At 47.5% G+C, this 27,275-nt stretch overlaps 1 protein-coding gene across 1 annotated transcript; it reads left to right on the top strand.

Annotated features, from left to right (window-relative positions):
• The first annotated feature begins 1,504 nt into the window (after positions 1-1,504).
• LOC146205715 (DNA topoisomerase 2-alpha-like) lies at positions 1,505-26,436 on the top strand. Its single transcript, XM_084590370.1, has 11 exons — positions 1,505-2,271; positions 4,181-4,438; positions 6,800-6,988; positions 7,648-7,896; positions 8,817-9,011; positions 10,032-10,379; positions 11,459-12,610; positions 13,407-13,789; positions 18,057-18,579; positions 20,081-20,446; positions 25,225-26,436. The coding sequence occupies exons 1-11, from the start codon at positions 1,927-1,929 to the stop codon at positions 25,597-25,599; spliced, it is 4,383 nt and encodes a 1,460-aa protein (XP_084446496.1). The 5' UTR covers positions 1,505-1,926; the 3' UTR covers positions 25,600-26,436.
• The last annotated feature ends 839 nt before the right edge of the window (positions 26,437-27,275 follow it).

The following is a 27,275-nucleotide window of genomic DNA, read 5'->3' as shown; positions in this document are numbered from 1 at the left end:
TATTAGTATACATTTAATGGTCGCATTCTATCTCCCCCTACTTTTATTTCTTTTATTTTCAAAACCTCTCTGATTACCCCGCGGGGGTGGCGCAGTGGTACGGCATTCGGCTACTGTTCCCAAGGACGCGGGATCGTATCCCGGCCTCGGCGGCCGCTTTTCGATGGAGGCGAAAAGCAAGGCGCCCGTGTACTGTGCGATGTCAGTGCACGTTAAACAACCCAAGGTGGTCGAAATTTCCGGAGTCCTCCACAACGGCGTCTCTCATAGCCTGAGTCGCTTTGGGACGTTAAACCCCACAAACCAACACCTCTCTGATTCAGCCTTTCTATCCCGAATTCCCTTTCCTACGCAGAGGAGCATGTTAGCGAATCCTAAACGCCGGCCAAATTTTCTGCTTTTCATTAAAGAGTTCTCTCTCTCTGCTTAGCTATGAACGGCAACGGCTACAACGACTAGGCATGACTCATCATGACTACGAAACGACCAATATGTCAAACGACGACTTGAATGACCTCAAGTGACTGGCAAGGAGTAGAAATGCCTAGCGATGAGAGGCAATGATAGGAGAGGAAGGGTAGGCAAATTGTTTTTAGAGGTAATGTCCACACACCTTTACTGCGCTATGCAGTACGAAACATACGAAATGCTGAAAAGTGTTGCCCCTTAATCTAGTAGCTGGTCCATGATTCACAGCATGTGGGCTGCGAACGAGAACAACTTAGGTGCTTTGAAAGCCAGAACGACTCGCTCTGTAGACCGCAGCGGTGGCTATATTGGCATGAGCCTCGCGTACGGGACGTGCGAGGTTCAATACCCAGTGTCGCCAGTATACCCACCGGTGCTACAATAGGCACAGGCTCTGCCCTGGCCTGGGGCTCGGCTTGACACGGCTTGCCCCCATCTTGAGTAAACGGAATAAATAAACTCTACCATAACGCTCTTTGGCCGAAGCCGCCTTTGCTACATACAAATTTGTCATCAACATAATAAAAAACGAACGCCTCGTTTAAATAAACCCCCGAAGGGGAGTTTGCACACAATTTCAGTTTGGTCATTCAGTTATTTTCGCGTCCTGTAACCATTCTGCGTGTATCAGTGATCCCACCCCTTTTCCCTGCGTTTTACTAGAATGGGCGTGACTTCCTACTCCCGACTGGTTGAATGGGTCTGTTCAAGATCGCACTGGCAGTTATCGAGAATAGGAGTAATAACTGGTAGCTAGCCTGAACACGCTGCTAGCGATCGATCGTGGCACTGCGTATTTTAAAATTTCACGCACGTGATGTTTCGCTTTTGGAATCGACTGTGTTTTCACGGTGCAGGCGCACTGTGCATTCTGTAATAAAGATATAGCCGGAAGCCGTGACTAGCTTTTCTAGTTGTCCACTTAGCGGCCGCTTCGAAAAAAAAAAAAATAAGAAATTGGTTTTCGTCTTCATCTGACGTAGGCAGTTAATTTAGGGTGGAGGGCGCTGAAGCCAGATGGCGGGGTATGACGAAAGCCACGCGACCTCATCGCATGGCAGCATCACGCGCAAGCTCAGAGCATGCGCTGTCCCTATCGCGATTTCAGACGGCTCCACTCTTTTCTCAGGTAGATGCACCGTGAGAGGCGTAGCCATACGTAGGACCTCCAACACCCTGTCGAAACGTGAACAACCCGCACGGCCGTCACTGCTTCGGGAGCCACCACTACTCTGGTCCGGCAGCAGTCTCCAACGCCCTGTCAAAGCGTGAGCACGGCCGTCACTGCTCCTGAAGACACCACTAGCCCTGTGCGGCGACAGTCAAGAATTTCACATTAAGCGGTTGAAGACGGCAGCTACAGGCTATGGTCAAATCAGGCGCAACTAGCCACTCGCTCGAACAAGCCTAAACAAATCCGTGTAATACGCAACCAGGATTAGTGGCCCGTTTTTCGACATGTCAGCCGTCGACTTGGAAGATGGGGCCGGCGAGCCTTTTGTCGATGCACGGGACGGCGACCAGCACACGACAGCCTCCAAAAACAAGAGGCTCTCCGTGGAGCGTATCTACCAGAAGATGAGCCAGCTGGAACACGTCCTGCTTCGCCCGGACACATACGTAGGCTCCGTGGAGCCAGTCACTGAGACGATGTGGGTATACGACCCCGAAGACGAGAACGGCAGCGGAGGCATGAAGAACAGGAGCGTGACGTTCGTGCCCGGCCTGTACAAGATATTCGACGAGATCTTGGTCAACGCTGCCGACAACAAGCAACGGGACAAGAACATGGACTGCATAAAGGTACGCGCTTTCAATGTGACTCTAAAAAGTGCGAAAAGCATGCCGTTTGATGGAGCATCGGTCGCGAGACCGAGGCCCAAGCCCACGATCACAATTGCCACGGCGGCTGGGTTGTCTGACTGATTAACCTTGGTGTATGCCAACAATGTAGTTCAATGAAAGCAGTTCGTCGCATAGGCATTGACTGAGAAGAAATTTGCTTTCGGCTAGATTGTATTGTTTGTAGAATATACTGAGTCTTGTCGACACAAAAACAAACAAAACACTGGGACACATGTAAACAATGGGAATAGTGCGAATCCGTCTTTTGTACCACCAAGAAACATATAGTGAGCTCAAGAGAATCGATCACAGCTCTCGGCTCTGCAGCATGTGTGGCCTCCCTTAATTAGGTTAATTTGTCAAATGGCTGCAAAGGATAATTATCTTCAACTGCGAAGCTTCTCTGCAAGCGTAACATACTTTCACTGCTGCTATGCTTGCGTGGACGTTGACCAATTGCTTCCTTATTAAAACCTTAATTAGAATGACTGCTTGGCAGCTGTATACAAAATAAAGCAGCTATTCTTGGATTGGCATCTTCATAGGTATCACACCTAAATTTCGATTCATGGGCGAGTAAATCCGCCAAAATGAGATCTTGTTTATGCTGTGTACCAATTTTGATCACCCAGTCGTTAAGCCTTTAATGCTGCTTATCATTCCTCTATCTTCATTGGCGCCTTCATAGGCATGTCAGTCGATGTGCCCTCATAGCTATCAGCCGCGTTAACTTGGTCGGAGATGGGAACTGCGTCAGCATTCGCTGCTGCCTTGGCATCCTGCGTGCCTTGAATACGGTGGCTGTATGTGCGCACTTCCTGCTTGCTTACAGCTCCCTTGCTGTGCAGAGTCGATCACTTTGCTTTGTTCGAAGGAAAAAAAAAAGGGAATTTTTAAAACACATATTGACTTCTATTGATAATACTTGCTCTCGAGTGCAGCCGCCAAGTCACGCGAACCGCACAGACACAAGCGCATCGCCCCTAACCACGCAGCTTGGTTATAAGATATGATTTATTTTGTTGCGAAGCATGTATACCTCGAGCACTGTATAGACAAGTGTGCTCGACTCTTTATACAGCACATTCGACCAGCGTATTCTGTGTCCTGTGGCAGATGTGTACAAATCAGTGGTATGACAAGATTTGTTAATTATAGATGGCATAGATGCACCGATGTCATAGCGGTCTGCGTGATTGTTTATCCCTCTTTTGCTACCCGCTCCGTGTGCCCCATGGAAGCTATTCATGGTCAACCATCGTGGCTCACGTAGAACGAAAGGAAGAAGATGGTTTGCACGGTATAAAAAAGAAGAACCGAACAAGGGTAAATAGGGTACGCCTCAGGTCGCAGATGAGCCAACGTTTCGACAAGTGGACTTGTATTCGTCTGGGGAAGACAAGTCCACTTGTCGAAACGTTGGCTCATCCGCGACCTGAGGCGTACCCTATTTACCCTTGTTCGGTTCTTCTTTTTTACATCGTGGCTCACGTAAGGTCACGTGTAATTTAAGCCATTATAAGGCTGGCCCAATGCGCTGCCATATCTGGATCTACAGAGGGCATAATACTAGATAGCCGGATTGACAAACTCGGGACTTGCCCTGGACTCCACGCGATATATAGTAACTCCTGGTTCGAAACGGGCTCGATCTGAGCATAGCTATTCAATAGGCTTGCATCGTTTGTTTCCTTGCTGCTCGCAGTCGCTTCAGCATATGCTTCCACAGGTCGGAGCAGGTAGCCCGGGCTTTATAGACATATGCTCTGCACTCTGTACAATGGCAGTACAAGATAAGCCTAATGGCAGAGACACTGATAGGCTGTTATTATGCACCCACCTAAGTTTTTTGCCACTCTCTACCCAGATTGAGATCAATCCGGAGGATAACTACATATCTATCTGGAACAACGGTCAAGGTATCCCCGTGGTGGAACACCGTGTCGAGAAGATGTTTGTTCCAACGCTTATCTTCGGCCACTTGCTGACGTCTTCAAACTACAACGACGAAGAGAAGAAAGTTACCGGCGGCCGCAATGGTTACGGCGCCAAGTTGTGCAACATCTTCAGTTCCAAGTTTGTCGTGGAGACCTACTCGCGGGCCGAGAAGAAACTTTTCAAGCAGGTGAGTCTCTGCTGGAGTTTTTGGTTTGACCACAGATAAACCGGTCAGTCGGATATTTTGGGTCGCCACTCATAAAAAGCAAGTTCCACTGTCTATCGCTAAACCTCACTATCTCGTGAAAAACGCGCCACTGCGCGAACATTGAACGCCTTTTCGCTTTCTCCGCAGCCATCCTTGCCTCCCAACCGCAGCACCTCTCCTAGCGAGTGGGGCAAGCCTCTGCGGATTACACCGGCTGTTTGGTTCTTATCCGCTTAGCGAAATATATCTTGATTTGACTTCGAAAAATACTTCCCGCCTATCTTCCTTCAAGGGCGCATAAATGCGCAAGGTACGGTCCGGCGTAGTAGCTGCGATGCGCAGCGATACCGCTTGAAAATGTAGCACGTTCTTTACGAGGAGGTGAAAGCGACAATTCAGTCCAGCTGTGCGAATGTACAGTCAAGAGCGATTTGAAGGTTAACGCTCGAGCGTCGACCAGCCTAACGTTCCAGGCGCGTAGTGGCCCGGTTTTGGAACAGGAAAAAGCATCCTCTCCCTCGTTCGCTGTACCATGCTGCAACCATCACACCCGCGACAAGCTCACCACCCTTTCTACTCTAAGCTTTCAAATCGGTGTGATAAAGTGTGGACTTGGTTACCTCTTATCTTCGCGGACGATAAAAAAAAATTGGGGGAAAGGGGGGGGGGGGGGGGGTAATACGTCATGCGCAATACGATTACTGCCTGTTCCCTAAAGCCAAAAAAAAAAAAGAAAAGAAAAAGCGAGTCGCCCAGAAGGGAGTTGCGGCTGCCTAAGGAACAGTGAAGAGAATGAAGGAAGCTGGCCCCTTCGCAAAGGCAGACCGTGGCGCTGTTCATGTTCTAGGTCGACGCTCGCGTGATAACCTTCTAATCGCGTTTGACTGTAAACTGCGCTAATTGCTCGTCTTTCCGACGCGGCAGCTGCTGCCACATTCCCATTCCGCTCTTGGTCCTACCTACTCATTAAGATAGGGCGCTTCTATAAATTTGTCAGCTTTAATTTTGACCTCTTATGCAACACACAACCTCTTATGCAATACTGTGCATTAAGCATTTTTTTCATAGCGTGATAGCACAGCTTGTGTCCAAGTGATGCTATTACAGCCATTGCCACCATGAATGCTGCGTTAGTTTTCTTCTGTATGTTATTACGCATGCATTTACCGCAATTCTCTATTGCAAACCAACACGTTCCCTTCCTCTCCCGTCGCGATGGTTGTCGTTGGGACGTTCGAATACTGAGCCCAAGGCACGTGTTCAATCCAGGCTGCGGCGGCCGCTTTTCGGGGGAGCCAAAAACGAGGCGCCCGGGTACTGTGCGATCTCAGTACTCGTTAAATGGTCGAAATTTCTGGAGATTGTCGCTACTGCTCCTCTGATAACCTGAGTCTCACGGGACTTTAAACACTGTCAACCAAACTAAGCCTTGCCCCTCGGTTTATGTAATGCCCATTAGAGAAACAATAAATGACATGAAGACATAGTTCCGCTCGCGGCGGTAGCCCCACGTCAAACAATACGCGTGCTTCTCCGTATAATGGTATTGGCCGATATTTTCAGATGAATTCGTTGAACATGTTCTTTTTTCTGCTGCTCACGTGTCACGGACACTTGTACTCAGTCGTGTGCTATTTTAGGATGGGCAAAGATTACCTACTACGTGACGCGAAATGCCGTGGCAGCAACCAGGAACAAGCGTTAATTGGACTCAACCTCTTGCGGCCGGCGCGCCCACAGAACCGAGATGGCGCACGCTGCATTTATCCGCCGCGGTGGCTGACTGGCCGAGACAATCGGCCACTAAACCGGATTACCCGGGTTCGAATCGGGTCACTGCGGCTTCATTTCGATGGGGTGGGATGAAAGAAGTGAAAAAGATGCCGTGGGAGAGGGCCTCAGAATAATTTGACCACCTGGGGATTTTAAACGTGCACTGAAATTGCATAGCACAGGAACAGTTTTGCTTTTCGATGGCGTTATCGAGAAGTGACAGATACTGCGCCCGCCTTTTCCTATAAGCCAGTTTACAATTTTGGCGGCTCTCTAACCGCTAGCGCTCCATGAGGATCACGTCAAGTAGATCCCTCCTGATAAAAGTCGTCTGTAAATAATTTGGACATATCAAAAGGCCTGCCTACGGACGCGGCCTGGGTCCCAGTCGCGACGCCCGCGTTTCGATGGAAGCGAAATTCGGGGCGCCCGTCTGCTGTGCGATGTCAGTGCACGTTAAAGAACTCGAAGGGCTCAAAATTTTCGGAGCTTTCCACTACGGCATCCCTGATAGCCTGAATAGCTTTCGTTCGTTAAACCCCGTTGTGCTGTATCTTATATACGCAGGTCTGGGGGGACAACATGAAAAAAACCACCGATCCCAAGATCCGCACAGAAGCCAAAGGAGAGGATTTCACCAAAATCACTTTCTATCCTGACCTGGCAAAGTTCAAAATGGAGAAGTTAGATGCCGACACGGTGGCGCTGCTGTCCCGCAGGGCCTACGACGTGGCCGGATGCACACATGGCGTCAAGGTGCGTAGTCCGGAGTTCATTGTCTCAGTTGTCTGTTGGTAATATAAGGCCATGGTCTCTGGCGTCCTAGTGTTGCTATACTGACCAATAATAACGGTGAATGAAAACAGCTTTTCAATGACTAAACCAGAAAAGCCAGAGTAATCAAAATCCTCGACCTTATATGTTGTAAGTAGCTCCTTGATTAACAGTATTACTAACGTACTTCTTTTCCTTCGCGGAGAAATTGTGTTTGGCGGTGTGAATGTGGGCAGACCTTTACTGCACACACAAGTAGAGTTCAACTATACGTATATGATATTAAACGAGATCTTAGGACCATGAACTACGCCTGCTCAATGGAGCTCAATATCCCAGCTTCAGACGGTTTTTAATTGCCCATCAAAACAAAGATGCCTACTTCGTCTTTACTGCCTAAGATGCAGAAGTCTTAACATAAAGGCGCTTTTGCTGTATTTACAACGGCGAACAGCACTTTTGTTCGTTATAATTGGTATTGTCCTAACCAGAATTATTGGTTACTTCGGTTCTCGCGCCTCTTTTGCTTGGCTGTTTCGTTTGAAAGAAACGAAGTTTGCCAGCTACATCATGCAGCCGTGTAAGTATGCCTCGCGGTGCCACGTGACTGAAGGGGCTTCTGTGATGTTTGTGGTGCACAGGTGTATCTGAACGGCAAGCGACTACCGGTGAAGAGCTTCAAGGATTACGTGCAACTGTTTCTCAAGGACCAGGAGGATGAAACCGGCAACCCACTCACCGTGGCCCATGAGGTGGTCAGCGACCGGTGGGAGGTGGCAGTAGCGTTGAGCGCCTCGGGCGAGTTCCGCCAGATGAGTTTCGTTAATGGCATCGCCACCACTAAGGGTGGCAGCCACGTCGACCATGTCGCCGATAGCCTCGTCAAGAAGGTATATTCTCGAAGCCTTTTTTCTTCTCTAGCCTCTTTGCCTAGCCAGGGCTTCATTGGCGGATTCAGTCACTGTCACAGCTACAACCGTACGTTACCTCGTTTTTCTGAGGTCGGCGGGAGCATGCGCAAATAATTAAGGGGAAACGGCTTCACCACCGCCAGCGTTCATAAGTTTGACGGTGTATATTAGGGCAAGTGATTAGACACAACACAAACATGGCCCAACATTCACTGTAGTAACTCTCACTGGTCACAAGGTCATTTTGAGTGGTACTCAAAAGCTGTCCTTTTTAGCGCTTTATCAATACTTCTCTTCTGCAAAATCTGGCCTTTTGCTGCTGTGGAACATCGTTACCACACTCCACGAGGTTGCCTACCACCCGTCCACCTTAACCCTCCACACGTGCTCACCATTCATAATCCTCGCGACCCAGCCCACTTTCATGATAGGTGCAGTAGCCGTTACGAACATGGTGCAACCCAGCTTCAGAGGCCCTACCCATAACCTAGCCAATCACTTCTACCCTCCAAAACGCACCCCCATGAGAAGTTCAAGCAGAAATGGAACGAGAAAAATGAAGGCGGAATAAAATGCAAGAACTGAATGGGTAGGCGATCAATGCAGACGCAGAATGTACAACAAATACCACTAACACAGATTTGCCGCGTCAAAGTTTGATCGCCTTTTCAGTTTTCCTACTTGTCTTTTAGTTCTTCATTAATGAATTGCTACGTAGCCATATTTGCGTGAATAACTTAAAGGAGGCAAGCAGAAAAACACACGTAACGTAGACAATACTTAAGCCAGTCTTTTATCAGTACGTTTCTGTTGTGGCACCAATTATGTTACAGGAAGAGAATGCGCGTCATCTGTGACCGACGAATGATGGATTATTAGTGTCTTGGCTTCTTCATCAGGTGCAAGAAAGCGTTAAGAAGAAAAACAAAGCCGGCGTGAAGATCCAGGCCAAGCAGGTTAAAGACTACCTGTGGATGTTCGTCAACTGTCTCATCGAGAACCCGACCTTCGACTCTCAGACCAAGGAGAACATGACACTTCCTGCCAAGAAGTTCGGTTCGAAGTGTGAACTCAGCGAAAAGTTCTACAATCAGGTACGCTGCGAATAGTCCATGCTCGTAGCGTTATTGCCGCGCTAAAAACCGCCACTTCTTGCAGTGCATATGCCCAGCAACAATTTGTTGCTCAATGATAAAGGGTTTCATTTTCGATAGTGTGGAAATGATTGTGCAGACAACCCAGCCACATCCTAATCATTTGGCACTGCTGTGCATGAAGTCACTTTATAGTGTTTTAATTTCATATTCGAAATTTTGCCTAAAGGGCTTGCAAAAGGAAATTACTTGCGACTTCGTGGGAAGTTTGTATAGGCTGATTTTCAGGGAGATAGAACGCTTAGTGTACACGGCCGTCGGCTTCGGCTGTCTCTCCGGCGATCCCGCTCAGTCAAATTCCTGGTCTTGCGGGTCAGAGGTAGGCAGAGCAGCTTCTCAAACGTAGCAAGGGAGGTTCTTGATCGGTGGCTAGAGCTTTGATGGGTCACGGCAGTTACAGGACGTTAAATCCCACATGCATGCATGCATACATAGCTATCCTTTCGCTTATGTTTGCAAATCTTCTCAGGCACAACTCCTAAGGTTTCAACCGCGAAAATTAAATGCTGGTTAGGAAAAGCCTGTCGAAATAACTGAGCAGAAAATCAACAAGAACGTTTGTTTTAGGTAAGCGTAACTAAAACTACCACTGCGACACTACGCCTGCGTTCGTAGTCTCATCGCCACCTCATTATGGGGGGTTAGTGCATGATTAGGGCACTCGACCGATTAGTCCGAGGGTGCGAGTTCGACTTCAAACGTCGAGGGTGCTTTTCGATTGAGGTGAAACGGAGAGACGTCCGTGTGCTGTGCGATGTCAGTGCACGCTTAAATGGCACCAGGTGGTCGAAAATGCCATAGTACAATGTACAGTAGCCGCGCAGTAATCGTACAGTAACCGAGTAGAAAGCAAACTTATGCGGGCAAGTGAAATACTTAAAAATAAAAATTAGGCAGAAGATAAAAAAAAAAACTCGTTCAGACACGGCTGGTTTATTCGGCTTCTCGTCCCGCCTGCAGATGCTGAAGTGCGGCGTAGTGGAGTCCGTCATGTCGTGGGTGACCTTCAAGGCTGAGAAGCAGCTGGGCCAGAAGTGTTCAGGCAAGAAGCACTCCAAGCTGAAGGGCATCCCCAAGCTCGAGGACGCCAACGACGCCGGCACAAGGAACTCGGTCGACTGCACCCTCATCCTCACTGAGGGGGACTCGGCCAAGAGCCTGGCCGTTTCGGGGCTTTCGGTGGTGGGCCGTGACAAGTACGGCGTATTTCCGCTCAAGGGCAAGATCCTCAACGTACGCGAAGCCACTCACAAGCAGATCCTCGAAAACGCCGAGATCAACAACGTCATCAAAATCATGGGCCTACAGGTGAACGATATCTGTATATACCCGCCATGATGGGGCGGTGGTTAGTAGGGCGCTCGACTGCTGTACTACCCAAGGATACGGGATCGAAACCCGGCCGCGGCATCCACTTTTAAATGGAGGCGAAAAACAAGGTGCCCGTGTGCTGTGCGATGTCAGTGCACGTTAAAGAACCCCGGGTCGTCGAAATTTCCGGAACCCTCCCCTGCGGCGTCTCTCATAGCCTGAGATCGCTTTGGGACTTAAACCGTATTAACAAAGCCAAACTTACATTTGCATAAATGACAACTGCTTGCACAGAAACATCAAGAAAGGTCCGCTTAGTTACAGGATATGTTTCCAAGCGCATGGTGCGTGGAATGGCGTTTGATTACTGCGATTTTATTTCGCTATATATATGGTTCCTCCAGATGGCTTCAGTTTGGAATGTGATCATTTTTGTATATATTCATCTCTACTTGTACACCACTGTTTCTTGCGTAACGAGAAGTATGGGGAAAAAAACGTGTCACCTTAGGATTCCTACAGGTGCAGCCATTAACGTCGCCGCAAGTTCTTTCAGAATTATGTCGACTATTTGCATATGACGCCGATCCCCAAATATTGCACGTATAGTTCCCTTTTTTAACGCTCCTTGCGGGCTCAGTGGTTACGGCGCTGGAATGGTGAACCAAAGGACGCGGGACCAACTCTCGGCCACAGCAGCTGTTTTTCGATGGAGATGAAAAGCAAGACGCCCGTGTACTGTGCGATGTCAGTTCACGCTAAAGAATCTTAAGTGGTCCAAATTTTCGGAGTCCTCCACTGCGACGTCTCTCATAGCCTGGGTCGTTTTGGGATGTTAAACCCTATAAAGCAAACCAAATCAACCAGCATAGTGTTTCCTTGTAAGTTTGTATTTTTTTTTGCAGACTTAATTGCGTTTCCCCAATAGCATAATTTGGCACTATAATTTTTCTTGAAATGTTTTATTGGATAAGTCGAAAGAAGAGACGAAATCGGGACATATCCTAGGTTTTGAATCAGTGAGTGATTGGCCATGCATGTGAAATCTAAGTTGTATTCTCTTTTACTCTGTACAGTATAAAAAAAAGTACGAGTCTGTAGAGGACCTCAAGTCCCTGCGTTATGGTCGACTTATGATCATGACAGATCAAGACCAGGACGGATCGCACATCAAGGGGCTCCTGATAAACTTCATCCACCACAACTGGCCTTCACTCCTCAAGCTGCCCTTCCTCGAAGAGTTCATCACTCCTATAGTCAAGGCTAGCCGCGGAAACACGGAACACTCCTTCTACTCCCTCCCTGAGTTCGAAGAGTGGAAAACGTCCACTGACGACTGGCAGCGTTGGAAAGTAAAGTACTACAAAGGTCTGGGAACCAGCACTGCCAAAGAAGCCAAGGAGTACTTCATGGACATGCTTCGACACCGTATCAAGTTCCAGTACCAGGGCAACGAGGACGACAATGCAATCGAGCTCGCCTTCAGCAAGAAGATGATTGAGCAGCGAAAAGACTGGCTTCGACATGGCATGGAAGAGCGGAAGCAGCGTCGCGAGATGGGCCTGCCTGAGCTCTACCTGTACGGCAAACACACAAAGAACGTCACGTATCAGGACTTTGTGAACAAGGAGCTCATCCTATTCAGCAACATGGACAATGAGCGCTCCATCCCATCCCTGGTCGATGGCCTCAAGCCGGGACAGCGCAAGGTGCTGTTCACATGCTTCAAGCGCAATGACAAGCGTGAAATCAAGGTAGCCCAGCTGGCTGGATCCGTGGCCGAGCACTCCGCTTACCATCACGGCGAGGCGTCCCTAATGTCGACTATCATTAACCTGGCGCAGGACTTTGTCGGAAGCAACAACATCAACCTGTTGCAGCCCATTGGTCAGTTCGGCACCCGATTACAGGGAGGCAAGGACGCTGCAAGTCCTCGATACATCTTCACGATGCTCTCGCCTCTTGCACGTCTCATTGTGCCGGCCTTGGACGATCCCATTCTTGAATATCTGTACGACGACAACCAGCGTATCGAGCCAGAGTTTTACATTCCCGTGCTTCCGATGGTGCTCGTGAATGGCGCAGAAGGCATTGGCACTGGTTGGAGCACAAAAATACCAAATTACAATCCACGCGACATCGTTGCTAATTTACGGAAGATGATTGCCGGTGGTGAGCCGACTCCTCTGAAGCCCTGGTTCAAGAACTTTCGCGGATCTATAGACCAGGTGAGGAACACGATTTGTCAGTAATAGGATATCCTTGTCCATAACGGTGGCTGTTTGCAAAACGGCTTTGTGCCTCTACCTACAACCTTATGGTCTCATCCCTGCTCGCGGCGGCTGTATTTTGGAAATACTAGGAGCAACATGTGTACTGCCATGTCAGTGAAGGTTAAAAAATTTTGAAGCAAATCCGGTTCCGTGCACTGCGGCACGGCAAATTTAACATTTCAGATGGGGGTATTCTCTTCTCGTGTTCCCGTCGATGTTTTGCGCGGTTGGCATAACATGAAAAGCCAACAATCTCAAGCATGCTGTTTGGTAATAATATTGCATTGCGTGTGAGGCCGCAGCAGATTACACACGGCCATATTTGCCTCTTCACATCGTAATATGCTGGACTTTGTTGACATTAAGCATTACCAGTGGAATTAATTCCTGAGTGTCCCGCTAAATTTGAGCAAGGTTCTGAAAAATACGGTGTGCCGTAGCCTTGTGTAATCAACTGAAGGCTGTCGAGAGTCGACTATCATAGTCTGTAGTATGTTTTTTGTTAGCTAACGCTCGTTAATTCATATTAAAGAAAAATGATCCATTTATTTATTTGCTTGCTAGATACGCTGTTTCCGTTAAGCTACCATTTACGTATCTTGGCTTTATTTGTTGGCCTTCGAAGAAAGTCGCGAAATGCGAAAACAACCACATGATAGGGTAGCAATTTTAGCACTCCCAGACGACCAGTCAAGTAACGAAATACGCTTATATCTGCAACACTGTCACGATGTTTTGGCGTTCTGCTCAGGTGGAGCCGCAGCGGTTCATCATCAGTGGCGAAGTGGCCCTTTTGAACTCCACTACCATCGAGATCACAGAACTGCCAGTGCGGGTTTGGACCCAGACCTACAAGGAGTCTGTGCTCGAGACCATGGTGCACGGCACCGAGAAAGTGCCCCCGCTCATCACAGATTACAAGGAGTACCACACGGACACCACAGTCCGGTTCGTGGTCTCCATGGCGGAGGATAAGTTGTCCAAGGCGCGCGAAGAAGGCCTGCACAAAGCTTTCAAGCTGCAGACATCGCTCACCACCTCCTCTATGGTCCTGTTTGACTCGAAGGGGGTCCTGAGAACGTTTCAGACGCCTGAGGACATTTTACGCGACTTCTTCGTCACGCGTCTGGAAGGGTGAGAACACCTTGATATCATCATCGCCTTGCGTGAAACAGCTTGAAGCAAATTCCAGGTCCGACTGCAAAGCGGAACCACTAGTGCATAAAATGTATTCGTCAATGCTTCCTTTTTTCGCAACTTTAGCTAACTGACATTATCAAAGCAAGCAGCGAATACCATGCGTCATTCATATCTTCAGTATCTCTCTGCTGCTAGTCATGCTTGCCACGCGTACAGCAGTTTCGAACCTATAGGTACATACGTACTACATTGCGCGTATAATTTTCGCCTTTTTTGACAAGCACTTTTACGGGCCTCCCAACTCATGCAAAACTGTTCGCAAACGGTCGCTACACCAACTGTTGACTTTGCTCGCGAAAGAGAATTTCGCATGCTACTAGTTGCCGTTTTGCCATGGCAGAAGAAAAATGTCGCACAAAGCGTCCACTGCAGGCAAAATGAATACGTTTTGCAGTTAATTACGCATCATGGGCCAGCGAATGCGAAGTCTGTATTTTCACGTTGCTTAAGTCATTCTTTTCACCCCAGAAAAAAACTTCAAATTCAGTTCAGCGACGACGTGGTATCATCGCTCGAATTTACGCCAACCTCTTCTCGTGCAACCCGCCATGGTGGCCCAGTGGCCCTGGTGTCTGCTTAGTGATGATTTCTGGTCCGAATGTGGCCGCATTTTAACCGAGGCTAAACGCAAAGACGCCCGTGTGCGGATGCGCATTAAATGGGTTGAGGAGCACCAAATTCTGAGGCTATAATAAGCATGTTATGCGCTTCCTCTGCAAGTAAGGCCCGCTACGGCGAAGTGCGAAACAACACACTAAAAATACATTTTAATTCAGCTCCAAGGAGTCGTTAAATGCCCTTTCTCATTATCCAAGCCCATCGCTAGTGCGATAATTAATGACGTAGGTAGCTGGGAACTATATCAGTTAAAACTAGTGACGTCGCAGCACTGTAGCGTGACTTACTATGATTGGCGACGTGTCACATCGGTCAGCGGTGGGCTGATTGTTGATGCACCGCGGCATCGGCACCCGTGCGAAACATCCACACTGATGAGACTACTTTATTCGTACTTTATTCGAATGACACATAAGGGAAACGATACGTCTGATATGTTGACACACAGACATTAAGCGTAAACACAGGTCGGCCCCGCAGCGGTGGCACAGTGGTTAAGGCGCTTCATTGATGTTCCCAAGGATGTGGGATCGAATCCCGGCCGCGGCGGCCGCTTCTAGATGGAGGCGATAAGTAGGCGCCCGTTTGCTGTGCGATGTCAGTGCACGTTACAGAACCACAGGTGGTCGAAATTTCCGGAGCCCTCCACTTGTGGTAAACGGTAACGGGGCGGTGGTCGGCCCTTTTTTGTTAAAGTATCTCGTACCGATCGTATCTCGCACCGCTGCTTGTCCCTGGCGGGGCCTCAGCGACCATCGTTGAACAGAGTCTGCTTCAAATAACAGATATGTCAATCGTTATATCGTCATATGCGATCGTGCCTTGGAACCCCAAAACTGCGCACTCGCTCGAAGAGATAACTGAAATAGGGATTGCATAGAGTAGGTGTGGAGATGTTTCCGTGGAGAGATGTCCCCGTCTGCATGGGAAGTCGTCAGCCATTTCCTCGCTGTTCGTCTTGTAGATAGAGAGAAAGAAAACTGCCGCAGGAATTGCATGCCTCGGCTTCTGGTGAATAACCCAGATCGGTAGGAACCGGTGATCGTTAAAGGTAGATGTGTCATTGATTTCGGATGGCAGCGCCGCAGCAGCGAACTTCCCCTGGCCGCTGTCGGCATGAGCAAAGGATAAGGCGGCATGCTTTGTGCCTTCAGGGAACACGTCCAAAACGCGGCGAAAATAGACACCGCGGCGCCGGTAGCATCGTGTGTAATCGTTACCGTGCTGAATGAAGCGAATGGGTCATTATGGGTGGCAACGTTTACTTTCGTTGATCTTGTTTGGGGGTTGCCCAAAACGTCTGTCCCCAAAGAGTCACAAAGGGAAGGGAAGCTCTCCAACCAGCGCCCGGAGCACTCGTCGCTGTGTACACGCGTATCAATGATTCTTCACCAGGAAGCTGGGCCCTTCATTTTCTGAGCAGTGTGTGCAGAATCATCGGGGCTTCCGCATTATTAATGCGAAAGCATCACTTCGCTATGTTCACAAATTTCTGTCCGCAGACCGCGTCAGCAAAATCGTGTCCGCAGCAGTTCTGAGTAATTGAGAAGTGGTAGAGGTTAATGAGGGGTGTCAATCGATAGAGGGTGATGTAATGCTGTGTTCGAAAAATAGTTAGGCCCATAAGTTAATTAGGTAATTAATTGGAGGGAAACATGTAAAAGTAAAGGCTAAAATAGTCTCATTATCATTAGCCAATGGCTTGGCGCTACATTTGAATGTATCAAATACTAAAATAGTTGATTAAATATCAGTCAATTAAGGTGGCGTCAAGGATGTGACGTCACGCAACCTGAAGTCGAGTCAAAAAAGGGCATTGGAAGGGATTGGCGCGCAATTTGAAAGTACCAAAGACTGAAGTAGTTAATTAAGGCAGTCAGTGGGACGTCAACCTCAATAACGATTTCCTGACCTCACTCAACCTCAACCTCACGCTTTGAGGTTGAGGTTTGACCAGGTGACCTCCCCTCAATGTTTTTGAGGCCACCCCCGACCTCGCTCAACCTCATCTCAAACTCAAAGTGCGAGTTCGAGGTCGGTTGCTCGACCTCAAAAGAAAGTTAAGCTTTTTCACTTACGAACGCTAATTAAAATGTCATGGCACACATTCAGTGCAGTGATACGCCAGAATGATGACATAAATTTTAAATAACATTGAATATGATGAGACTTACTTGTAAAGTAAAAAAAAAAAGAACATTTGGCAGCGGGGCGACTGATTCATAGCAGGCTGATTTAATAACGGCAGTGTAACTGGCCAGTTTCAACTCTTCAAATTTTATTTTTATAATTTGTTTTTATATGGTGACTTCTCGTACGACCTAATTCCCGCTGTAATGCTTATGTGTCCTTGGCGCTGCTGGATGCGAACCCCCGCAGGTCTGCAGTGATTATCCGCACATATCTGTGGCCATGACACAGTATTTCCTTCATGACAAGCAAGTAATAATTTCTTGGTCAAAACCTTTTCCTGCGATTTGAAATCGAATCGAATGACAAAATCTCAAGCAATCTGTTTCTTCATTGTTGCGTCTCTGTTACAAAACAAAACTGATCTACCACTTACGTACATATAAAAGTTGTAGTACCATAACATTTTTTTATCATATTGACTTCTCACATGGGACTTATCACAAGACGCGGACGGATCAAAATGTTGCCATATTCGGAGACGCTTAGTTACGAAAATGTAAAGAGTTCTACTACTTTTGACTTTGCGCTACTTTCGATAATCCTGACGAGTGGGTTGTGCTGCATGGAACAAGAGCCGTGACAAATTATTGGAAAGATTACCCTCCCTTCTACTTACAATAACTAACGGTGAATTTGCAGCCCCAAAACAGTCCTTTTATCATTGATGTAAATTAATGAAATAACACGTTGGATTAGAGATAATTCGCATGTTACCTTGAGATGCTGAGAGAAGCTCAACTGCTGGTTCCCTTGTCCACGCAGTCTCTTGTCGTAGTGAATGCATTCCAAGTTTACAGTGCTTTTCGTTCCTTTTGCGTGGCTAATGTAACAATAATGGCATTCGGTGTCTTTGTCAATTCAATAACTACGCGCGCACACATCATCATCGGCATATTAAGATTTTTTCGCTATACTGCGCTATAAGTCTCGTTCTTACAAGCGGTTATCGTTAAACTGCACCAGCGACAAAATTCAGTCGCTCTATTCGGCGGATCACCATGTACTTACCAAGGAAAAGGCAGCTAACGCTCTCACTTTGTAATACAATGAAGGCTTTATGAGCTCGGAAACTCTAGAAAATGAAATTCGGGTGCGGCTAGTCAGCTGCAGTAGGTCGATACAAGTTTTTCAGGCGGGGATACCAGAGGCTACCTCCGTCGTATTTCAATCCAAAACTGATTACAGAGTCCCTCTTTGTGCTGACCTCAAAAGTTTCAATCATATGCATGGAAATTTTTTGCAATACAAATTTTGTCAAAAATGAGTATTTTGATTGCTGCCGGATTTTGATGTTTACAATATACAAAATTGGTTGCAGCGGTCTACAGTACGCCGTTAAAACGAAGCGTTTTCCTCATTTTTCATTCTTTCTCACAATTCAACACCTCAGCTACGTGAAGCGGAAGGCCTACCTTATCGGACTGCTGTCAGCCGAAGCGAAGCGGCTGGAGAACCAGGCACGCTTTATTCTGGAGAAGATCGAAAACGTCATCACGATCGAGAATCGGCGCCGCAAGGAAATGATTGAGACTCTTCAGACGAGAGGCTACGATCCCGACCCGCTCCTCGTATGGAAGAAACAGCAGCAGCAGGCCAGCCGGCGCGATAGTCAAGCAGAGTCCCAGGACGAAGGTGAGGACGACGACACGGACAAAGAGGGCGGCAGCGTCCAATACAACTACCTACTGGGCATGCCGATGTGGAGCCTTACCCGCGAACGCAAGGACGACCTGCTCAAGAAGAGGGACGAGAAGAAAGCCGAACTGGAGCTCATTCGGAGCAAGTCTCCAGAGAACCTCTGGGAGGAAGACCTGGACGCATTCTGTGCCAAGCTAGAGGAAGTGGAGCTGGCCGAACTAGAAGCAGAGAGTGGAGCCAAGGCTCCGAAAGGCACCAAGGGTGGACGCGGAAAGGTGATTTTGACACGTTTATTTACTCTTTATCTACAAACTCGATGTCCACAGGCATTATTTATCTAATGAATCTGATACACCCTGACATGTAGTTAAAGTGGTACTGTGCTGTTGAGGTGGGTTTGATGGCACATATATTACACTAAATCTTGTGTGTGGCACATGATGGCTTTAGTAGTCTGCGTGTCGGAGACCTATAAAGAGCTGTTTTAAAATAGTATGAGTGATTTAAGATTTGCTTCTTTTAGGAACGAAACAACATGCGCATGGCATATTTGCCAGTGAACCTTGTCCTAAGAGCAGGCGAGTATGAAAAGGAATGTGGCCATCGAAGAATTCAAGGAAGTGTATTTTTCTCATTTTGTCGAGTTTTTTACATGAGCATAAATTGTGGGTTGTCATCTCTTCTTCTCAGAGTGCGCATGCCGGTCGCTCTTGGTTTGCTAGAATAGAGTTCTGTGTAAGGTATGTGTGCAAGGCGCAAGCATCATTAAAACATCATCAAAACATTACCTAGTGTCATCACATGTTAACAGTACAAGCAAATTAAGAGAAAACGACGTACAAAATTAACATAAGCAATAGTATACATGCAAGTCGACGGCAACAAGAGCACAAGTCAGAGAAGACAAAGGAGAAATGTAAACTAGCGGAAATGCGAGAAACAGGCACAGCTCTCATTTTATTCTGCAATTTTGACTAAGCAGCCAGTAGCGTTACCAAAGCGTCTTCGAATTTTTCGTGGTTCGGGATGCAGACGTTATTTTTTTTATTGACATCGTTTCATTCAATATTTGTCAGATGAAGGAAGGAAACCTGTAATAAGTTGAAACGCTAGGTTCCACTTCATGATCATGGTCGCGGCGAGGAAAGATTTGAGAGCCGGTTTTATTTTCTCAATACTGTAATTTGAAGGGTTGCGGTGAAGATTGCGAAAAAAACTTTAGACGATGAATTTATCGCCTGGTTTCTAAAGGTTCAAGACCTAACTCGCGATTGGTTAAACAAATGCTGGAATGCTAAAAATAGTTGCAGGCAATAAACTTCGCAGCTTTGTATTGCAAAGGTTCCAGTTTGAATATTATGTGTGACTGATGAACCGAACCATGTACCGCATAAACCTACATCCGCATTGTTGGCCGCCAATGTCTGCGTGTTTAGAGCCAACAATTTTCGGCGGACTTTGCCGCTAGAGCAGATGGAACGTCCTGTAATTTTTTTTTTTTTCAATTTTCAGTACCACAGCGCTCTTCAGCTGCTTCCAGTAGGTATACTGCAACCTGACACTAGAGAAGAGTCTCATCACTTTTACGTGGGCAGAGCATTTAGTACTCAACGTTCAAAATTGAGTCGCAATAATAAGAGAGCATATATTAAACGAACAGACATAATTAGGAAGCGCTGATGACCGGAAGCGATTTCAGAAACGTCGGGAGATAATGGCGCCTTTCACTTTTACTTGCGCTTGCATTAGTTGATTTTTTTTTTCTTTTTCACCAAGGGGGTAGCGTCCAAAAAGACGGAGGCGGAGACGAAGCCCTCGGCCTTTGGCGAGCGCGTGGTGCCTAAAATTGAATGGGAGGCCAAGAAAACTGATAAGGGCACGGGACCACGCCGCGGGACCAGGAAGGTAGACCACGACGCTGGCCCCGGCGCAGCAGAAGGCAGTATCGACGATCCCGGTCACCCGGCTCCTCCGAAGGCTCCACAGCGCAAGCGCGCTGCCGCTTCTGGGACCAAGCCTTCAGGCAGCAAGGCCAAGCCCGCGAAAAGGAAGAACTCCTGGTCTGGATCGGACTCGTCCAGGTCCTCAATGAGTTTCGGTTCTGACGACGATGACGAGGAAATGTCGGCTGCTGGTCCTTCGGTAAGTAGAGATGGTTCGTCAGTGGGACTTGCCATCTCCAACCCCGAATGGACATCGCGGACAGTGAGATTTTCAGCGGGACTACGCCCACTCGAGGACACACATTTTTTATATCTCTGGAATTAAGCTAGTGCCGTACCATCTGCCGTCAGCTTAACCTTGCAAACTTCCTAATCTCATCCGCCCACGTAAGCGTTTGCCATTCCTAGAAATTTCGCCCTTCACGACCATCGGTTAGCTTGCCACCGCTTTACATGTACTGCACATGTCCATTTCTTGATTTCTACTAGGATGTAATTAACTCACGTTTGTTCCTCGGTAACTCTGCATTCTTCTTTTCTCTTAACTTATAATTTTCCTTTCCATAGCTCGCAGCATGGTCTTTAGGATTATCTTTGGCGTCCCGTTTCTGCCCAATAGGAGTACTGGCAGGTACTTTCCTCTCGAGGGATGCTGGTACGTTTTCATTCATGATCTGAGAGTGCTTGCCAGATGCGCTCCACCAAATTCGTATTCTAATTATTTCCCTCTCGTATAGTCCAGATCATTGGTTACTGCCTGTCCTTAGCAGACGCATTCTATTGCCGCTTCCAGCGCCTCTCTGCCAATCGTAAATTGCAGCTGCCTCCCGAAACTGCTTAACATTAGTTTTTTTACATGCTAATTTTACACCCACTGTTCGGCATTGCCTGTCTAGGCCATTTATTAGGCTTTACCTTGCTAAAGAACTCGAATGATGATTTTGATTGTCGAAAGCAGGTTACTAAGGTATTGTCCGAACTCATTCCAGGTCTCTAAATGAAAATCCTGTAAAAAGCTCCTGTTTCCCTGCCTGACAGCCTTTCCTGAAGGATTTTATTCCTTCATTCACGGAGAACGATACTGATATCTTGTATTATATTTATAAATGGCTCTACACCCTTAATGTTTTCAATGCCTGCATGACTGCGGAGGTTTCGACTGAGTCAAATGATTTCTTGTAACCTGTGAAGCCTATATATAGGAGTTGATTATTTTGTGCTCATTTATGCGCCGTGGCGGTCACAGTGGTTAGGGCGCTCGATTACTGTGTCCAAGGATGCGGGATCGAATCCTGGCCGCGGCGGCCGCTTCTCGATGGAGGCAAAAGGCTAGGCGGCCATGTGCTGTGCGATATCAGGGCGCGCGGTAAATAATAAAAAAAAAAAGGGGGGGGGGGTAATGAAATAGTTTCATTTGCTCTTGGCTGCTACCAACGTTATGCATCTTGTTCAAATCGCGTCTGAAGAGCTTTCCCTAAGGCTTTCTTTACTTTCTGTTTTGCTATATCGATGCAGCGTTCAATTAATCTTCGCTGCTGCCTCTCTCGTTCTCTTGATCGCTTCGGCTGCCGCGTATACATTAACTCCACGGCTGCTTTAACGATGTCGGTAATGAGAGTATCTTCTTTGTCTTTTAGCGCATACACCTGAGTGTTGCCTATGCGTATAGACTCTGCTTCACCGCTTCTAGGGTACCTACGTTCCTTAGAGCATGCTCGAAAACCTAAGCTTGGGATAGTTGGTGTGGCATGATTTTAAGGGCGGCTTAGCGCGCCAAGGCAAGTACAAGAGGCCACACAGGACAAACACTAACAACTTGGAGAATTGGAACCGAAAAAAAAAAAAGTGCTCGAGAAAGCAAACGCGCCTTCCCAGTAATGCATCGCTAGAGAATACGTTACAGCAAAATAGCAGTCACTCTTTTCTACTAAGGGGAAGAAAAAGCAGATCTCATTACGAGGGTTGGTTGCAAAGCTGAAACACTGAAGACATAATGGGCACGTGGCTTATACTTGCCCACAGAGAACATTTTTTTCTTCTCACTTTTACGCCATATGAGAGTCCCTATATATGTTTAGCGAGAACAGCCTAGAAGTTGAGCGGAATTAATCCAGTTATTATTTTAAATATGTTGAAAATCAGCCATAGCTGTAGGTATCGTGTCTCTACAACGAGTATTTATTTCAAAATTGGAATAGCTCCCACCGATCATTATAAAAGTACCCTTGATGAACAAGTTTTGTGGTGCGCAAACCATCGATCACCATTGCACCCGTGCATATTTAAAGGATACAAGGCATATTAAAGGTTTGGCGTGCTCAGCGCACCCTTCTTCAAGAAAAAAAAGATATTGGTATTGAAAGGGTGCCCTGCTAGCGTTACGCCTTTAAGGAAGCATTTTTTTTTCTTTTTACGCTGGATGCCTCGCTGCGTCTATGTACTATAAGTAGACAGCTTTGGCGCAACCTATATAAGTTTTCGGTGCATGCGATAGACAATTAAACTATTACACATTGTTGCAATGAGTCTAGAAAATTGATGTCCCATCCACAGTGACTTCTATATGCAAAGCTAAGCAATGGCCCTGCCGCTCAACGCAAACTCGAAAAGGCTAAAAATATATGCGGAGGGCAACAGCTACTCGTAGTAGGCGACTTCAATGCACAACATCAAGCATGGGGTTACAGTAGACAATGCTCTAAGGCAGGCAACTATGGGAAGGTATTCAGGAGCAAGGCTTCACACTGAACAACAACCCAGACAGCCCGACGAGGATAGGAAATAGTGTCAGCAAGGACACGTCTCCGGACCTCACACTTTCAGAGAACATAGAAGGTCTAGAGTGGTACAACCTGGAATTAAACCTAGGCAGCGACCATTATATCATAGTAATCAATTTAGAAGGAGGGCCGAAAGCGCGAAAAATCAAGGAAAGCAAAATCACTGAGTGGGACAAGTTTAGAGACTGGAGAACCGCCGATGAAATTCCACCCATAAACAATATCGAGGAGTGGTGTAACAGGCTTGAACGAGACGTTCAAAAGCACACCAAAATTGTACAGGGGGAGGATGCTCCAGAGGTGGTAGACAGCCGGCTATTGCGCATGTGGGAAGCCAAGCAGAGTCTCGAAAAAAGGCTTAAGAAACAAAAATGGAACAGGTGTCTTAGAAGAAGGATAGCGAAGCTTAACAAAGAAATAGAAGACCACGCACAAAAACCTATGCGAGCAAAACTGGAGAGACAGGTGCAATCAAATGGAAAACGAAATGGGCATGGCTAAGACATGGAGTATAATGCGACACCTGCTACACCCAGAGAAAACTAAAACGCAAACTTCCATTAAGTTGATAAAGGCTAGGCACCATCATGGAGGCAGCGATGATGACTTCCTTAAAGAACTTAAAGACAAATACATCGGAGAAGTAAGGAAAGATAAATTAGAAACCTACAAGGGACACCCAAACCAGCGACTAGATGCCCCATAACGGTAGCTGAAGTGGTAGCAGAAATCCGTCGACTAAAGACAAAATCGGCCCCAGGGCCGGATGGGATAACAAACAAGATGCTAAGGACAGGATCGATAGCATGGTCAGAAAATGCATTGAAAGAGCACTACCCCTCCCGACAGGTACCTCCACGGACAGGCTAATGATGCTGGGAATACACACCTTAGATAAAATAATTGAGGCAACACTAGCTGCACAACAAAGAAGGTTAGAGAAAACTAAGGGTGGAAGGAACATATTGAGGGAAATAGGTATACAACCGAAGGAATACTGGGACACGACAGAGGAAATGAGAGTGGAGGTCCGGAAACTGATCCATATCCCCCCGCATTACCAAAGAACATGCGCCCTGAATACAATAAGCAAAGACGAGATAAAAGGGCCGAAACACAGACGCGGAGATTCGAGACGGAAAATGCAGGTAGAATTGCATATGTCGACGCTGCATACTGCGGCAAAGGAAAAATGAATGACGTCGTACTCAATGGCCAGCGAGAAATGGTTACAGCAGTGTCCATAAAAACAAAATCGATAGACAGCGGTAGAGGCTGCAATAGCACTGGCTCTTGCTCAGACCGAGGCAAAATACATAGTCAGTGACAGCAAAAGCGCAATCAGGAGCTACACCGCTGGAGTAATAGCAAAAATCTCTGGTAGAATCCTCGATCAAAAGCGAATAGAAAGACACGTCACCCTTGTTTGGACGCCAGCCCACGCAGGCGTGCCCGGAAACGAGGCGGCACACAAACTAGCCCGAGATCTCACACACCGGGCTGGAGGAGTGCCACCGGAGCAAGCCAAACAAGAGGACCTTATTAACTATAGCGAAATAACAATGCACTACAGACTAAGCAGGAGGGTCCTACCACCACCAGACCCCACGTTAGGCAAAGAGGAAGCAGTAGCATGGAGAAAGCTACAGACAAATACCCGAACCCAGTTCTTGTCAACAATATATGGCCATAAATACGATCAGAGCTATGTTCATTATGTAAAGAAAGGGGATCTCTAGATTACATAATATGGGAATGTGCAAAGTCACCAGGCAGGGCTAAAAATTAACTAAAGACACCTGGGAGACCCTTCTGCGAAGCTCAGACCCAAGAGCCCAAAGAGAAATTGTTCGACTGGCCGAAGATGCCGCCGGAGTCCAAGAACTACCGGTCTGCAACTAAGGCGACTGTCCCACCTTCCGGGTCTAACCCCCGAAGAGGGGGATAGACACTCTGTTGGACGAATAAAAGTTATCTCTCTCTCTCTCTCTCTCTCTCTCTCGATAGGTGCGTGCTGGTGGGCGTCCCGTCGCTGCATGAACGCGTCACTAACGCGGTTGCATGTATTTCAGGTTACATGTAATTCTCGGCTATATTGAATTAAAATATATAGAAGTGTTTCGCGATCCTCTTTTACATATCCTACTCCGACTACGGTACTATGTAACCTCAGCACGAATAATTTTCTTCTCCGCAGAAACTACAGCAGGCACCCAAGGAGCGAAGCCCTCCGGCCAAATCGGGGCGCCAAGGGGTTGACGAAAACGTCGAGGAAGAAGCCAGCGGTGATGACGCCGACTTCAAACAAAGCAGCAAGCTGCCAGCCAAGAAACCTACGGCGGTCCCACGGGCCGCCAAGAAGGCTTCTAAGAAGGTAGTGAAGGATTCAGACTCTGACGCTGGTCCACTGCCGCCCAAGAAGGCGGCCAAGAAGATGCGGGTCGTTCTGTCCTCTTCTGACGACGACGACGAAGCGCCCGTCATTCCCATGCCTCCTCCGCGCGTCGCCAGCGGCCGCTCGAGGGCTCCGACCAAGTACGACTTCGGCAGCGACAGCGAAGACGAGTTTTAGCACACATGATGTATGTCAAAATGGATGTTTTATATAGCTTGAGTGTCGACTTACTTACGAGCATTGTCTTTGTGCATTCACCCTTTGTCGTGCGTGCCTTCACTGAGCAATTCAGTGTCAGCGGCATATCTGGGGTTTTTAACTGCGCGCGCATTTTTATTCTGCTAACAGCTTGCCATGAGCCTCGAAGCTTTGTCTTTTTTTTTTTTTTTATATTTCTCGTTCTTAATAAATGACTGCAGCGATGCCGAAGCGACGCTGAACCGTTGCTTTCAAATGCAGATAGTTTGACGGTGAGTGCTGGAGTGGGTTTTGTCTGAAACATCCACTGTCCTGCACGCAGAGAACACTGGGAAGTCGTTTGCTTGCACGTGGCCTGAATGCCACTCCAGCATTTGCGGGGTGCGATGTAGAGATCGTCTTTAGCGATAACACTTTGGTGTATGGTTTTCCAGCTCGCACCACCATATTCGACCGCCTCGTATAGACAGCGTGATCAGTTCGAAGGGATCCAAACAAGGCAGCAGGGTAAGGTGCTCGACGCGCAATGCGGCTGAAGCTACGCGGACCGCATCATATCCGAAATGTTCCCGCAGACTGGCAGGCCCTGTAGAGTAATGTTTGTGAAGTAGTGTATCACCCCTTTGTCTGTTGCTCCGAAGGCTACACTTCCTCCAGTTGGGCATCGCTAAGTATTTCTGAGGAAGTCGGAGTGATCAAAGCTTGAAAGAGCTAGGTGATGACGGAACATATATGTGTATATAGGAGTACAAACTTTTATAAAAGGGCAGTGCGATTAACCTTAAGCACAACCATCGACAGCTGGTAAGGTGTGCGCACACGGAACCAGGCGCGGGGGGGGGGGGGGGGGGGGGGTATTGCTTCTTGCTTCAGGAAACAAACTGCCGCTGCCATAAGCTTTGCACCCCCCCCCCCTCCTCTTTTTAACTTAACACTCTTGAACGCCTACTGATTGCGCAGTCTGCACGTGTAGCTATCATGGCTCCTGCGTGCACGTTAACATGCTGCTTCAATATGGTAGTGAAATATTAGCCAGGCGTGTTACATAGATTGCGAGCCTCTTCTTTGCTTCGATGGGTGCCTTATTGCATGGCTTGCAGGAAGTTTCGCCTATTGACAGATTCGCCGATTTCCTGACCGTTCTTGAACACTTCGTGAAGCTTCTGTAGCAGCAGGGATTTTTTTTTTTTCGTCCCAGGTTTGTGGTGCGTGTTCGTGATCCGGGTTCGATTCCCGCCTACTATAATGATACAATTTCAGGTGGACAAACTTCAGGTCACTGGTTTCGCACCTGACCAACCATATAATGCTTTCGTATAAATAAAGCTTCGTTTTGTTCATTTTGCAAATTCCTGGATAAAGTACCGTTAGGTCCGTTTCACATGGTGCGATTTTAGCCTCCGTCCAAGGGAGCGCGTCGGTTTAGCCGCTGACTGCGTGCGACGAGTTTTCGTCTGGCCGGAATCTCAAAGCAGCGTCGGCGGGAACGTTGTGCGTCTCGCAGTATGCGAAATAGGCCGCGCAGGTATCCGAAATGTTCTGTTTCAGAAATAATTCATTAGTATAATTTGGTTACTTTTTTCTGAATTGCCTAATATTGGCTTTAGACAATAATTGTGATTTGCAAATTTGGAGAGCACCTTCAGAAACACTCA

This window comes from Amblyomma maculatum, chromosome 1 (assembly GCF_055883805.1).
Source record: "Amblyomma maculatum isolate TAMU_Amacu chromosome 1, ASM5588380v1, whole genome shotgun sequence".
Lineage (NCBI taxonomy): Eukaryota > Metazoa > Arthropoda > Arachnida > Ixodida > Ixodidae > Amblyomma > Amblyomma maculatum.
Note: the sequence above shows the minus strand (reverse complement) of the source record. Positions and strands in the feature narration are given on the sequence as shown.

What these genes read in the sequence shown, in the direction of transcription:
- LOC146205715 (XM_084590370.1), top strand. Translation starts at nt 1,927, where the DNA reads ATGTCAGCCGTCGACTTGGAAGATGGGGCCGGCGAGCCTTTTGTCGAT. An exon ending in AGAAGAAACTTTTCAAGCAG is followed by an intron (nt 4,439 to 6,799) that starts GTGAGTCTCTGC and finishes TTATATACGCAG; the next exon opens with GTCTGGGGGGACAACATGAA. An exon ending in TTCGTCACGCGTCTGGAAGG is followed by an intron (nt 13,790 to 18,056) that starts GTGAGAACACCT and finishes TCAACACCTCAG; the next exon opens with CTACGTGAAGCGGAAGGCCT.